Raw genomic sequence first — 13,312 nt, forward strand, 5'->3', positions numbered from 1 at the left:
GCACTCGCTTCGCAGCGACGCTGCGTCTCACTCCCACAGCACAATCATGCAATCACACAGAGAGGCCTCTAGCACATCTCATTCATACCACAAGAATATAATTTAGAATGATAACCAACCAAACAAGTATTGCCTCTGACTGTGTTCTTCGTGGAGTGACTCATTCCACTTGGTTTCAAACCCTTACACAAACGCTTTCAACACAAAATACCTGCACGTTTAAGAATAAGACATACAATTATTAACACTCCAGTTAGTATCCCTCCAGCAGCTGAAAACATACCGCTTGTCCGCAGCTTCAGGAGGCCTTTGTCTGCTCCTGCGGTGAGCGGCCGAGAGCGGAGTCCCCTCCGAGCAAAACACTCAGGCTGCGCCTAGGGGCGTCCGCTAATCATTATTCCTAATGGACTTTCCGGTGGTATGTCTGGTAATTTGCTCCCTTTCTTCTGGTCCTTGGTCTTCAGTTCTGTCTGACCCATCTAGGAATTTTACTATGGCAATTCCCACAGCCCTTGGTTACCTTAGTAAGAGTGTCTTGCAGGGGGTTCAGGACCTATCACCCACCCACGAATCCTATAGGAATCGCTTCGGTCCTTCACCGGCCAAGTCCCTCGCGGGAGACTGGAGCCGCGGTTAGAAGACCTCCACACTCGCTTCGGAACTAAGTTCCGTCTCAGTCACACTCTTACACACGCAGGCAACCGAATCCCACCCAACCAAACGGTATACGCCTTAAATGCTTACGACTCCGTCGTCTTCGTTCGGATCTTCGCGCGCAGAATTACGGGCAAAATACAGTGCTGCAGCCGGCAAGGGAGCTCGTAACAAAATCAAATTCTTTGCTTACCTTTATTCAGGTTCAAGATGCCATTAGTCCCGACCTGACTCGAACAGGAGCCACCAAATGGTGAGGCGCCTCTCCTAGATCAAATCAGAATTCAGGAACCAAAGCCATCCCGGACGAGCCCCCAACTGTTATAAATGACAATTCCCCCCTTTTCTTCTTTATAAACCGTTGATTTTTGAAAAACCTTTCTCTAAGGTGTAATTTGGTAGATTTCGTCTTCTCCTTCGCTTTCTTTGCTTTCCATCTCCTCATTATCACCTTATCTGAGTAAGGTGGTGGCTCCATGGTCATTTGTTTCAATAGTGCGGTTTCAGTTAACCACTGTACTAGTCCTCTTACACGGGGGATAATGCAGCAACCAATGGCTGTCAAAACTCCTACAACTACGATCAAGGATGTAAATGTGCCTACTTTTTCTGCCAATTCACTGGCAAGGGTGGTAAGCCCTTGCAATGCTCTAGTTACTGAGCCATCTGGGGCAGTATTGCTGGGTGTAAGAGTGCAACAATGGTTGCTCAGTATCACACACACACACCCCACCTCCTTCCTCCGCGAGCATCATACCTAATGATGTTCTGTTTTCCCAAGCCATTTTGCTGGTGCCATCTAGTTGTTCGGCAATTCCTCTCATCGCATCCCTTGTATAATTTATGACTCTCCGCTGATTAGAATAAATATAATTAATCCAATCCACATTCTTATCGATCGTTACCCACCAGAACAGTGACTCAAACCCTGCAGCAATTTGATTCCTGGCCTTCTGTTCATCGGAAACTCCTCTAAGCACCCCAATAGAATCTACGTATACTCTGTCATCGAATGATACTCCTAAGCTTCTTTAACTTCTTCTGGGTATTTGTGATGTTTCTCTTTCAAATGCCAGGGTGAAGGGTATAGCTAAACGAACAAGCGCACAAGTGCCTCCCCAGTTATATGGTAGGGTGGACCGTAAGATCTTCCCTCCACCGTACCACCAGAGATCTGCCCTGGGTGGGGATCTCAAGTCTTGAGCAGTTTCCCATCAAGTCCTTGGTAGCACAAGGCAAATTCTCCCAGATGCTGGGTAGCACTCACACCCTGCCGTGAGAGGCAAGCTGTATGGTTACCTATAGCTGTAGAGAATGCAGGGGGAACCGCAATGTTGCTATCACACAAGGAACAGCAAAGAGAGACTTACAGGCCTCATTTCCCCAGGCAGTCTTTTCTTGGTACAATGTAATCACACATTGCATCCCCTGGGAATCCTTGGTCACACTTAAAACATCTTATCAAAGCCTGTCCCTGCTAGGATTCAGGCCACAACACAGGCAGCCTTCTTTGCCTGCCATTCCTTCATCTCTCTTCCTCTCCTTTCCATCCTGGCCCTGACTCCCCCTGAAGATTTTCTTCCTCTTTCTCCAACCCTCTGCCTCACTACCCGCTGCACTGTCAATACCATTAGTTTCGCTCTCTGCTTTTCCTTCTCATCTCCCCTCCGGACACACACCTCCAGGGCCTCCCGCAGGAGGGTCCCCCAGTGACTGTTCACTACATCCCCCCACCTTCTGGAGCATTTTCTGCATATCTTGCCAGGCTTTAATCACACAATGAACTTTCAAGAGCCCTTGGGATACCGGGTCCTCGGGACTCATCCCCGAGTACTTTCTCATTCTGACCCCAAGTCTCTCATATGATTTCTGTGTTGCACACTATCCTTACTCCAGCCAGGATTGGCAAGTGGGTATTTCTGCTCTGCCGGTAGTACCCCTGGGTCCTGGAGGATGAGCTCTTTCCCATTCTTGTATAGCAGCTCTCCTCCTGATCATTCCCATCTCTTTCCCTGTAAACAACATACTTATAGGCATAATTCCCTCCCCCAAGAGTATAAGTCAGGTCCTAGGAACTGGTCTAATTGTTCAGCTAGGCTGTTGGGGTCCTCGAATAAAGACTTCCTCTCCTTCTTAAAAGTCCTAACCTCTCTGCTGCTAAGGAGGGGGGGTAGTTCACCTAAGAGGATACACCGTTAGTGTTAGTACTGTTAGTGCCAGGGAAGGCAAAATTCTCAATATATCTTCTACCTTGTTCTAATTCTTGACAGAGCCTAGAGTACGATCCTTCTTTAGGGACAGTGTTAACTACAGTCCCTGTCTCCCTTCCTGGAGTGACTGCTGCTGCCACGGGTACAATATTAGGATTATAGGGAGCATAACTTGGCTCCTTCTCCGAAAAAGGAAGCTTATTGTTTACACATAAACGTAAAGCCTGAATTTTCATCAGACCCGTATTTTGGCCAAAATACTGCTGTTTCCTTAATTGGTTCTTTTGTCCAGACTGATACACAATATTTAATTTTTTTTTCTCCCCTTCTACAATCTCCTCTAATTTTGGGATTACGTTTCCAATTTCTTATCATTCTTCAGGAAGAACTGTTGGTAGGCACTCCCCCAGGGATATTTCCCATTTTTCCTAGCCCTTGTCAGCGTGCTGCTACAGAAATTTCCCTCCTGCAGGGTACCTCACACTAACGTTCCGATTCTGGAAAATGGGGGTGTACTGCCAAGCACTTCCCCGTGCAAGGGCTACCACACACCTATGAATTTACCAGATTCCCTGGTGTACTTCCAAGCACTTCCCCCGTGCAAGGATTACCGTACACCAAATTTCCCTGGTGTACTTCCAAGCACTTCCCTGCGCAAGGGCTTACCGTACACCAAATTTCCCGAGACTCTTCCTTTCTCTCCCTTATCTCACGCTTCGTCCGTCTCCGGCCGCGCCCCTCACGGAGCCACGGAACCGCGGGTCAGGACTCCACACTCGCTTCGTACAAAAGTACGTCTCAATCACACATCACGCAGAGTCTCACCCGACCCCCAAGGCAATACTTAACACTTCTTACCTTGGTCTGTGCACAGAGTTACCGGATCAATTAGCAAACCCGGAGTGCCTACCTTCTTCTCTTTCCCAGTACTTCACGGATCCCGCCTCTTTAATCAGTCTCGGGCCCTCTGTCAGCTCTCCGCAGAACCGCCACCGTCGATGCACAGGACCGTTGAAATCAGCGGGGCATGCTTTCCTCCTGCTGCGGCGGTGGGGCTCCCCGGTAGGTGACTGGATCCCGGACGAGCCCCCAAATTGCGAGAAACACTCCGTAGCCAATAACTTAGGCTCAGGCGAGGATCTCAGTGAAGTAGTAATTTACTCGCGATTGATTGCAATGGCGGGCGCCCCACAAGCAGGAGAGCGCACCTACTAGTTCCAAAACACAGTTTATGTGCTTTTTGATGACAGGACCCTCCCCCGTTTCCCCACTGAGGGGGTAATCCAGGGACCTTACTTAAAGATCACCTAATTCCAACCCCCCCTCCCCACGCCCTGGGCAGGGACACCTTCCACTAGACCAGGTTGCTCAAAGCCCCATCCAACCTGGCCTTAAACACGTCCAGGGACAGGGCATCCACCACTTCTCTGGGCAACCCGTTCCAGTGCCTCACCCCCCCCTCAGGAAAGAATCGCTTCCAACTATCCAACCTAAGTCTACCCTCTCTGACTTCAAAACCATTACTCCTGGCCCTATCGCTCCTCTCCCTGGCAAAGAGTCCCTCCCCAGATTTCCTGTAGGGCCCCCCCCCCTTTAGGTACTGGAAGGCCCCTCCAAGGTCTCCCCGGCGCCTTCTCTTCTCCAGGCCGAACCACCCCAACTCCCTCAGCCTGCCTTCCTAGGAGAGGTGCCCCAGCCCCCGGTCATCTTCGTGGCCCTCCTCTGGACGCCTTCTAGTACGTCCACGTCCTTCTTGTGCTGGGGACCCCAGAGCTGAACACAGTACTTACTCTAGGTGGGGCCTCACAAGAGCACAGCAGCAGAGAGGGAGAATCACCTCCCTCCACCTGCCGGCCACCCTCCTTTTGATGCGGCCCAGGATACGGTTGGCTTTCCGGGCTGCAAGCGCACGTTGCATTGCCGGCTCCGGTTGACGAGCTTCTCATCAACCAACGCCCCCAGGCCCTTCTCCTCAGAGCTGCTCTCAATCCATTCTCCGCCCAGCCTGGATTTGTGCTTAGGATTGCCCCGGACCAGATGTGGGACCTCACGCTCGTAGCCCCAAGCGTTATTTATGACCCTATCAGCTCCACCCCAAACGCGCTGGTGGCTTTTGGGCGCTGCTCCCTGCAGGCAAATCCCCGCTTTTGCCAGGGCAGGCCTTACCTTTTCAGAACTTGCTCCACAACCTTCCCTGAGAGCCCCACTTCAACTGCTGGTGTTTCCGAGGGGGAAAGCTGCACCTCCCGTGCAGGGGGTGGCGGGAAGGAATACAAAGCCTGCGCTCAGCCCTGACACATCACAACTGGGTTTCTGCTCAGCTGGGGAGGAAGCTTCTGGAAAACTAGGCAGCGTCCCCCGAGGCTGCCCAAGCGTGGTCCGCGGTGCCCTGCAGCCGCACGGAGAGCGGAGCTCAAACTGGCCCGACACGGCGGCAGGGACGCGGCCGTCCCCACACGTGCAGTTCCTGCCTGAGGAGGCCACAGCGCTTCTGCCTCTCTGACAGGCTTGGAGGATAATGACATCAGAATACGCTCGCTTCAGTTTGAGCTTCCAGGAGGGCGCTACTGCCATCGGGATGGCCCACGGGGACGGGGTTGGGGGCAGGCAACCACAGGCAGCTTTAACATCTCAGTCCTCCCCGTCGGCCATCTCCCAGCTACCACGTGGGCCAATCAATGTGACCAGACACCAATTCACCCAAGGCAACAAAAATATTTACAAAGCTACATCTCTCTTCATAACTGTTTGTTGTTTACGGCTGAAACCAGTCCTGGGACAGGATATGCTACCTGGACCGAGCAAAGCCTTTGATGTGGTCCCTCACCACATTCTTCTCTCTAAATTGCAGAGGTAGGGCTTTGAAGGATGGACTGTTGGGTGGATAAAGAATTGGTTGGCTGGTCGCGGCCAAAGGGTTGTGGCCAACGGCTCTATGTCTTGGCGGAGGCTGGTCACAAGTGGCGTCCCTCAGGGGTCGGGCTCGGGACCGGTGCTCTTCAACACCCTTAGCAATGGCATAGACGACGGAATCGCGCAAGTTTGCAGATGACACCAAGCTGAGCGGTGCAGTCGATACAATAGAGGGAAGGGATGCCATAAGTGCAAGGCGTTGACCTTGGGCTGGGGCAATCCTAGGTATCTCTATAGGCTGGGAGAAGAAGAACTTCAGAGCAGCCCCGCGGAGAAGGACTTGGGGGTCCTGATGGACGAGAAGCTGGACGTGAGCCAGCAGCGCACGCTTGCAGCCCGGAAGGCCAACTAAGTCCTGGGCTGCATTAAAAAAGGGGTGACCAGCAGGGAGAGGGAGGAGATTCTCCCCCTCTACCCTGCTCTTGGGAGACCCCACCCGGAATACTGCGTGCAGGCCTGGGGCCCCCAGCACAAGAAGGATGTGGAGCTCTTGGAAAGGTCAGTCTCACCTCTGTCCCTGGAAAGCTGTTGGAACAGCTTGTTCCGGATGCCATCTCCAAGCCACTGGAAGAGAAGAAAGTTATGAGGAGTAGTCAGCATGGATTCACCAAGGGGAAATCGTGCTCGACCAACCTTGTAGCCTTCTATGATGGCATCACCAGCTGGGTTGATGGAGGGAGAGCAGTGGATGTCATCTACCTTGACTTTAGCAAGGCTTTTGACACTGTCTCCCACGACATCCTGCTAGCAAAGCTGAGAAGGCGTAGGATAGACAAGTGGACGGTAAGGTGGGTTGAGAACTGGCTGACTGGCCGAGCTCAGAGGGTGGCGATCGGTGGCGCAGAGTCCGGCTGGAGATCTGTGACTAGCGGTGTTCCCCAGGGGTCGGTGCTGGGTCCGGTCTTGTTCAACATCTTCATCGACGACCTTGATGAGGGAATAGTGTCCACCCTCCGCAAGTACGCCGATGATACAAAGCTGGGAGGAGTGGCTGACACGCCAGAAGGCTGTGCTGCCATTCAGCGAGACCTGGGCGGGAAGAAACCAAATGAAGTTTAACAAGAGCAAGTGTAGAGTCCTGCACCTGGGAAGGAACAACCGCATGTATCAGTACAGGCTGGGGGATGACCTGCTGGAGAGGAGCTCTGCGGAGAAGGACCTGCGGGTCCTGGTGGACGACAGGTTGACCACGAGCCAGCAGTGCGCCCTGGTGGCCAAGAAGGCCAATGGGATCCTGGCGTGCATTAAAAGAAGCGTGGCCAGCAGGTCAAGGGAGGTGATCCCCCCCTCTACTCTGCCCTGGGCAGGCCTCACCTGGAGTACTGTGTCCACTTCTGGGCTCCCCGGTACAAAAAAAGACAAGGATCTCCTGGAAAGAGTCCAGCGGAGGGCAACAAAGATGATACGGGGCCTGGAGCATCTTCCCTATGAGCAAAGACTGAGAGACCTGGGTCTGTTCAGCCTGGAGAAGAGAAGACTGAGAGGGGATCTTATCAATGTTTACAAATATCTTCAGCGTGGGAGACAGTGGGATTTCGCCACCCTCCGTGCAGTGGTTAGTGGGGATAGGACAAGGGGCAACGGCCTGTACTGGGTCTGGCTGGGACGTTAACTTTCCCTGCAGCAGCCCATACAGTGCTGTGCTCTGCACTTGTAGCTAGAACAGCAGTGGTATCACACCAGTGTTGCGTCTACTGCCGAGCAGCGCTGGCACAGCATCAGGACTCTCTCTAACCCTCCTAGGGGGTGGGCAAAAAAGCAAGAAGACAAACATCACCAGGGCAGCTGACTTCAACCAACCAAAGGGATATTCCATACCGTATGATGTCACACTCAGCAATAAAAGGTGGAAACAGGAAGAAGAGGGGAAGGCTGGGCTCTCGTTGTGAAAACGTCGGTCTTCCTCCCAAACACCGGCTACGCACGTTGAGGCCCTGCTTCAAGGACGTGGTCAAGCATCGCTCATTTGTGGGAAGTAGAGAGTAATTTCTTTCCTCTGCACTACTTCCACGTAGCCTTTGTTTTGTTTTTTTCCTTTTTTCCCTTTCCCCCTTTCTTTTCCCCTTTAGTTAAATTGTTTAATTAATAATAATAATCATTATTATCAAGGAAGGATCATATAGGACAAGGGGGAATGGTTTTAAACTAAGACAGGGGAGATTTAGGTTAGATATTAGGAGAAAGTTTTTCACTCAGAGGGTGGTGAGGCACTGGAACGGGTTGCCCAGGGAGGTCGTGGATGCCCCATCCCTGGGGGCGTTCAAGGCCAGGCTGGATGCAGCTCTGGGCAGCCTGTTCTAGTGGTTGGCTAACGAATCAAGTTTCTTTATGAGGAACGGAGTCACAAAAATCATTTCATTTAGCAAGTTTCAAACACTAAGAGTATTTAATAGCATTTTAACGTTCCCACGCTCCAGTAAGCCTTGAATGTAATCGCGATTAAACAAGGAGCAGAGCGAAGCCAGAGGTCTAACAAAGCACGAGAGGTGATCGCATTTAAAAGCCTTATGGTGCCTTTAGCTAATCCTTCTTCTAGTTACTGAACAACGGACTTCGTTTAGGGAAAAAAAAAAAAACACTAAAAATAAATACAAAAAAAATAAAGAGAACGTCAGCCGAGTCTCGAACTTATCAGAAGCCGACTCAAGCATCCCAGAGCCTTCTACATCCTGTGGGAGGAATTCCTTCTCAAAGTTGTGAAACCCACGAGGAGGACCGAAAAGAAAGCGGTAGCAAAACTCCTAGGGTAGTCAAGAACAGGCTGACAAGCACCTGTCAGAAATTACACCCGGTAGAGTTTATTCTGCCTCCTCCTCGGGACAGGGGCAGACAACAGACAATGCCTGGAAGCTTTCTTCCAACCTTATTCTTCTCTGGTTCTACATCTGCCAGTCCTCAACGCGGCTATTTCGCAATAAAAGGGCACGCTTTTATTCGGGAGCAGGGGGAAGATAGCAAGGCCTCAAACACACAGCACATCCTAGATCGTCTTAGGAAGACGGAGACCCACAGGACCGCCGAGCGCTTCTAGCTTCACGTTCCAAATGAATGGGCAAACCACCACCTACACGACACTGTCAACGGACCAAAACATTCTACGCACGTGCGCTCCAGGGAGACGCCGTTTTAACTTGCGGAACTATTTCCATCGGTAAGACACGCAAGACAGAGGTGATATCCCCATGCTCCATCTTTATTGTGCAAGTGCTGCTCAAAAGCTCTTTATTACCCTCCACAGACAGCCGTCCAAAAAAAAATAATAAATCAAACATCAACAGGGGCTAGACTGATGGGCAACATATGAAACCTATTCGGCGGCGACCCGTACGCGTGCAGTGACGCCTGCGGTGCAAAAACCTTAGCCGCGAGGCCGGCCCAACTGACCGCCACCCAGAATACGTAGATGTACACAATAGTCTGAAGGGCCCGAGGGTGGGCATTCACAGCCATCCGGAATCCATTGGTCAGGTCCAGGTTAACAGCACACTTCTTGCCAACAACCACGAAACGCCCAAGAAGCTGGAAAAAGGAAATAACGTCACCTAACGTGCTGTGCCACGACGCACAGAATGAACGCGAGCGGAGAACCACCCACAGAACACGGTTAGCTAATCCTTCACAATTCAACCGCCGCTCTTTGAATTACCCTCTAGACAGTAACAGACTACCAAACAGTCACAGAAGCTGAATTTGTCTTGGGGCTTAAAGCCCCCGTCATAGCTTCGGGCAACGTAAGCCACTCTGGCGGAAAATAAAAGCTTCACGGTGCCTTTTCTCTTGCGTGGGCTCACAGAGCCTTGGAACTTGACTTGCATAGCTAACAGCGAAACAAACACCCAAGCGCCGCTCAACCAGCTTTCCCTTTCCTCGCCTCTGACCTGCCCAAACCCCAAGCCCTCTTCTGCATAGTCAAGGCACCACCCCCGCTGTCCGGAAACCGTGAAAACGGGCATCAGACCGCACGCCGGAACAACGCTGCTTTTTGCACTGCAAGCGCGTAGCTGGAGACGAGCATCGCTTTATATCACTGCTCTCAGTCAAAAAGCTCAACTCCATTACAAGCTAGAGGCGAAAGACTACAGCATCGGACAACCCCAAATAGCCTACTGTGCGCCCCTCTGCAACACCCAGAGGAAAAGAGGGGACGAGAAAGAGTCTAGGAAGTTACAAACCTGTTACAGGTACAGCCAGCCTAGCAAACAGAAAGCTCCCACAGTACTCACGGGTCCGCCAGAATCGTCTGCTTCACATAACCGGACAACTGCCTTCTCAGGAAGGACTAGGAAAAAACACTGGAGCCTGAGGCGAACTATCACGGAACGCAAGGCACTGGAGGAAGAGTAAACAGTTAAAACGTAGTCGGCTTCAGAGAAAGGCAACAGCTTAAGCAAATCACTATGCCCCACTGAACTCGTCCTACCGAAGCAGATTATCAGGCGCCCCAAACGCGCACGACAAAACAGCGATTCTTCTTAAGCAAGCTTTGAATAGGCAAAGTTCTCTACCTTCTACGCACAAGACACACAAGCGGCAAACAATGGCTAACTGTCCTTCGGTTATGTCCAAATATTGCCTCGGCCAGAGGCAGGAAGGCATCTTCAAAGAACCTGGAGTAATCCGGCTGAGGCCGTATTAACTCTCCGTCCTCGAGAACGCCACGTACTCAGGGGAAGGAACGTTCCAAATTAGCCCGTTACGGCCGGACCGACGTCAGACACCCCCAGACCGAGGCCAAGGCATCACCTTCGAAACACGAATACCACCAACCTGTAGGAAACCATTAAGACCAAGCGAGAAACTGCAACTAATTCGTCCTCCAGGAACCGCGTCGCACTAAGAGCGGTCAGAGTAGGTTGTCTGCTCTCAAGTCACTCATCAGACTCAAGTTAACGGCCTGGTTCTCCAATCAAGCACAGCGTTCAGGTTACATACGTTGCTGCAGCCAGTACGGCCGAGTCAAAACAGACGCGCGTGCGCACACACACACACACACACGCACACTCCTCGCGCAGCCTTCACCACGAAGGAGACAGGAAACGCGCCCTTTCGTAAAGGCGGGGCGCTACCGCAAGCACGGTTTCCGGAGAGCAGTTGAACGCTTCCAATACTCCAAACGGGCGGCAGCTGCAACATTACCGAGACCTATTAAGAAAGCGCTGTTCCAAGCAACGCGTCAACGCTTTGAGCAACCCGATCTAGTGAAACACGTCCCTGACCGCGGCAGGCGGGTTGGGCTAGATGATCTTTAAGGGTGCCTTCCAAGCCAAACCATTCTACGAGTCAGCACGCAGAGCGGGCAACGCAGCCCCTTTCACTAAGGGCCTGTTTTCCACGCTGCAGATAAACCCTGCCGTCAGAAGCAGAGGAAATCCCTAACTGTCCTATCTTTAGCATTTCAAACTTAAAAACAGCAACAACGGTTATGCTGGACACTAACTTAAAGTTAACACCTTGCAGATAACATCTGCAATTTTTTCATAACTCTCAGCAGCTGCTCACTTAGTTCCTAGCACGTTGCGGCGCACCAGCATCAGTGAACCTTGCCAGCGTGCTCTTATCACGGTCCACCTCCAGCACGGAAATGAGAGCTGGGAAGCTCTCGCAGCCTGCGGGATTGACTGGCTTCTAGGTGTTTAAGAAAGCTAGGAAAAGCTGCAATTCTTCCCTTTCACAAGCCACTTTGGAGAGAGCGCGCGCTCGTGTGCGCGGTGGGGGTGGTGCCATAACCAAAGCCTAGCACAGCCGAGCCGGGGCGTCTCTAGAACGCTATCACGAGGCGCATCAAGACCTGCATTTCTGCTACGCAGAAACGACTGATTACGGTCACTACTGCGATGCTCACTGCCTATATGCATACAGTCCGAACCCCCAAGGAGACCGACTGCGCCGGCGACCCAGTACGCGCCGTGGCACCCCGGGGGCAGGCACCGAAGAAGCGCGGCGTTTTAGAGGCGCTGCAGTAGAGAGCGCCACGAGCCGGAGAGACCCCGACCGACCGTCCGTCCGTCCGTCCCTCCCTCCCGCAGCAAGGCCACCACCCGCCCTGCCGCACTCCCGGGACCCGCGACGGGCCCTCGTTTCAGAGGGCCTGCGAGCGGCCGAGGGAAAGGAAAGGAAAGGAAGGAAAGACTCGCACAACAACGCCGCGGCTACCTCCTCGTCCACGACCGCTCATCCTCACGGAGAACGTTGGCGGGGACCTCCTTGCCCTTGCAGGCGACCTCTCCGAAAGCTCCGAAAGCAGCGGCAGCGCCGCCACCGGGCCAGGCGGCCTGCGCCCTAACAATCCCGTCGGCCATGACGGCGCCCGCTCGGTACAACGCCCCCTCGCTTCCCGCACTCGGCCCGGCCCTCCGCGGCGCTCATTGGGCCGACAGATCGCCGCCGACCGCCCCCGCGCCTCGATTGGCTGCCTCGCCTGCCCTCTTCCCTTGTCCCCGCCCTCTCGGCGGCTCCGCTCCCGTCGACCCGGTGCTTATCGGCGCTCAGGGAGGTCGCGTGCCCTCGGGGCGCGGAGGGAGCCGACCGGGAGGGAGGAAGTGGGCGCCCGAAAACGGGCTGGGCGGCTCCGCGGAGGGAATCTGGGCCCTGCACGGCTGGGAAACGAGCTCCACAGAACAGGCGCTCCGCTCATAGAATCATAGCGTGGCTTGGGTTGGAAGGGAGGGCGAGAAACACTCCGTAGCCGATAGCTTAGGCTCAGGCGAGGATCTCAGTGAAGTAGTAATTTACTCGCGATTGATTGCAATGGCGGGCGCCCCACAAGCAGGAGAGCGCGCCTACTAGTTCCAAAACACAGTTTATGTGCTTTTTGATGACAGGACCCTCCCCCGTTTCCCCACTGAGGGGGTAATCCAGGTTCACAATCTATCTGATGTGGTAATGTTTCTTCACTTATCTGACTTGACACCGCCATTTTCACCTAATTGTCCTAAGGAGTCTGGTTGTCTGCATTTTACGAGGTCGCCTGCTAAGCTTTCTTATCACTGCAAGCATATCTCAGTACCACGTTCCTTCCCTCTAAACAGCGGAACTCTGCAAAAACAACGTTTCTATTCCCACAACAGGTACCGCAGGTATTTGCATTCCTTGTATAACCGAGTGTATTGGGCTGGTAAAACATGGAATTATTAAAATCCTCCACATATCCCCCCAGTACACCACACAGCCGTTTGCTCACCCTCTCCCCTCCCTCTCTGGGATGGGGAGAGAAACGGGGAAACGGGAAAGCGAAGCCCGTGAGTTGAGATAAAGACAGATAAATAATAATAACAACAATAACAATAAAGACAATCATTATGATAATAGTATTACTAATAATAACGTGTATGAAACAAGTGATGCACAAAGTTTCTTTTTCTAACATATTTTGTTCATTGAATTTTTGCAATATTTGCTTGCTGAGCATCAAAGTTTCTGCGTCGTCCTTCTCCTGCTCAAAAGATTCATACTTAGCACGCACGAGCATAAGATGAGCTGCCTCTAATCGGCTTTTCACAACTGTGATTGCTCGATTGAATACACATGGTCCAAAA

At 52.4% G+C, this 13,312-nt stretch overlaps 1 protein-coding gene across 1 annotated transcript; it reads right to left on the bottom strand.

Annotated features, from left to right (window-relative positions):
• Positions 1 to 8,656: 8,656 nt before the first annotated feature.
• Positions 8,657 to 12,076, bottom strand: LOC311220866 (adenosine 5'-monophosphoramidase HINT1-like; the record flags this gene model as incomplete). The annotated part of the gene is made up of 5 exons (XM_084304504.1): positions 8,657 to 8,681; positions 9,106 to 9,296; positions 10,001 to 10,106; positions 10,283 to 10,285; positions 11,931 to 12,076. 5 exons carry the CDS (start codon positions 12,074 to 12,076, stop codon positions 8,657 to 8,659), a joined length of 471 nt encoding a protein of 156 aa, XP_084160630.1.
• Positions 12,077 to 13,312: the final 1,236 nt, after the last annotated feature.

The sequence above is a fragment of the Netta rufina genome, assembly GCF_964035555.1.
Source record: "Netta rufina genome assembly, chromosome: W".
Taxonomy (NCBI): Eukaryota; Metazoa; Chordata; class Aves; order Anseriformes; family Anatidae; genus Netta; species Netta rufina.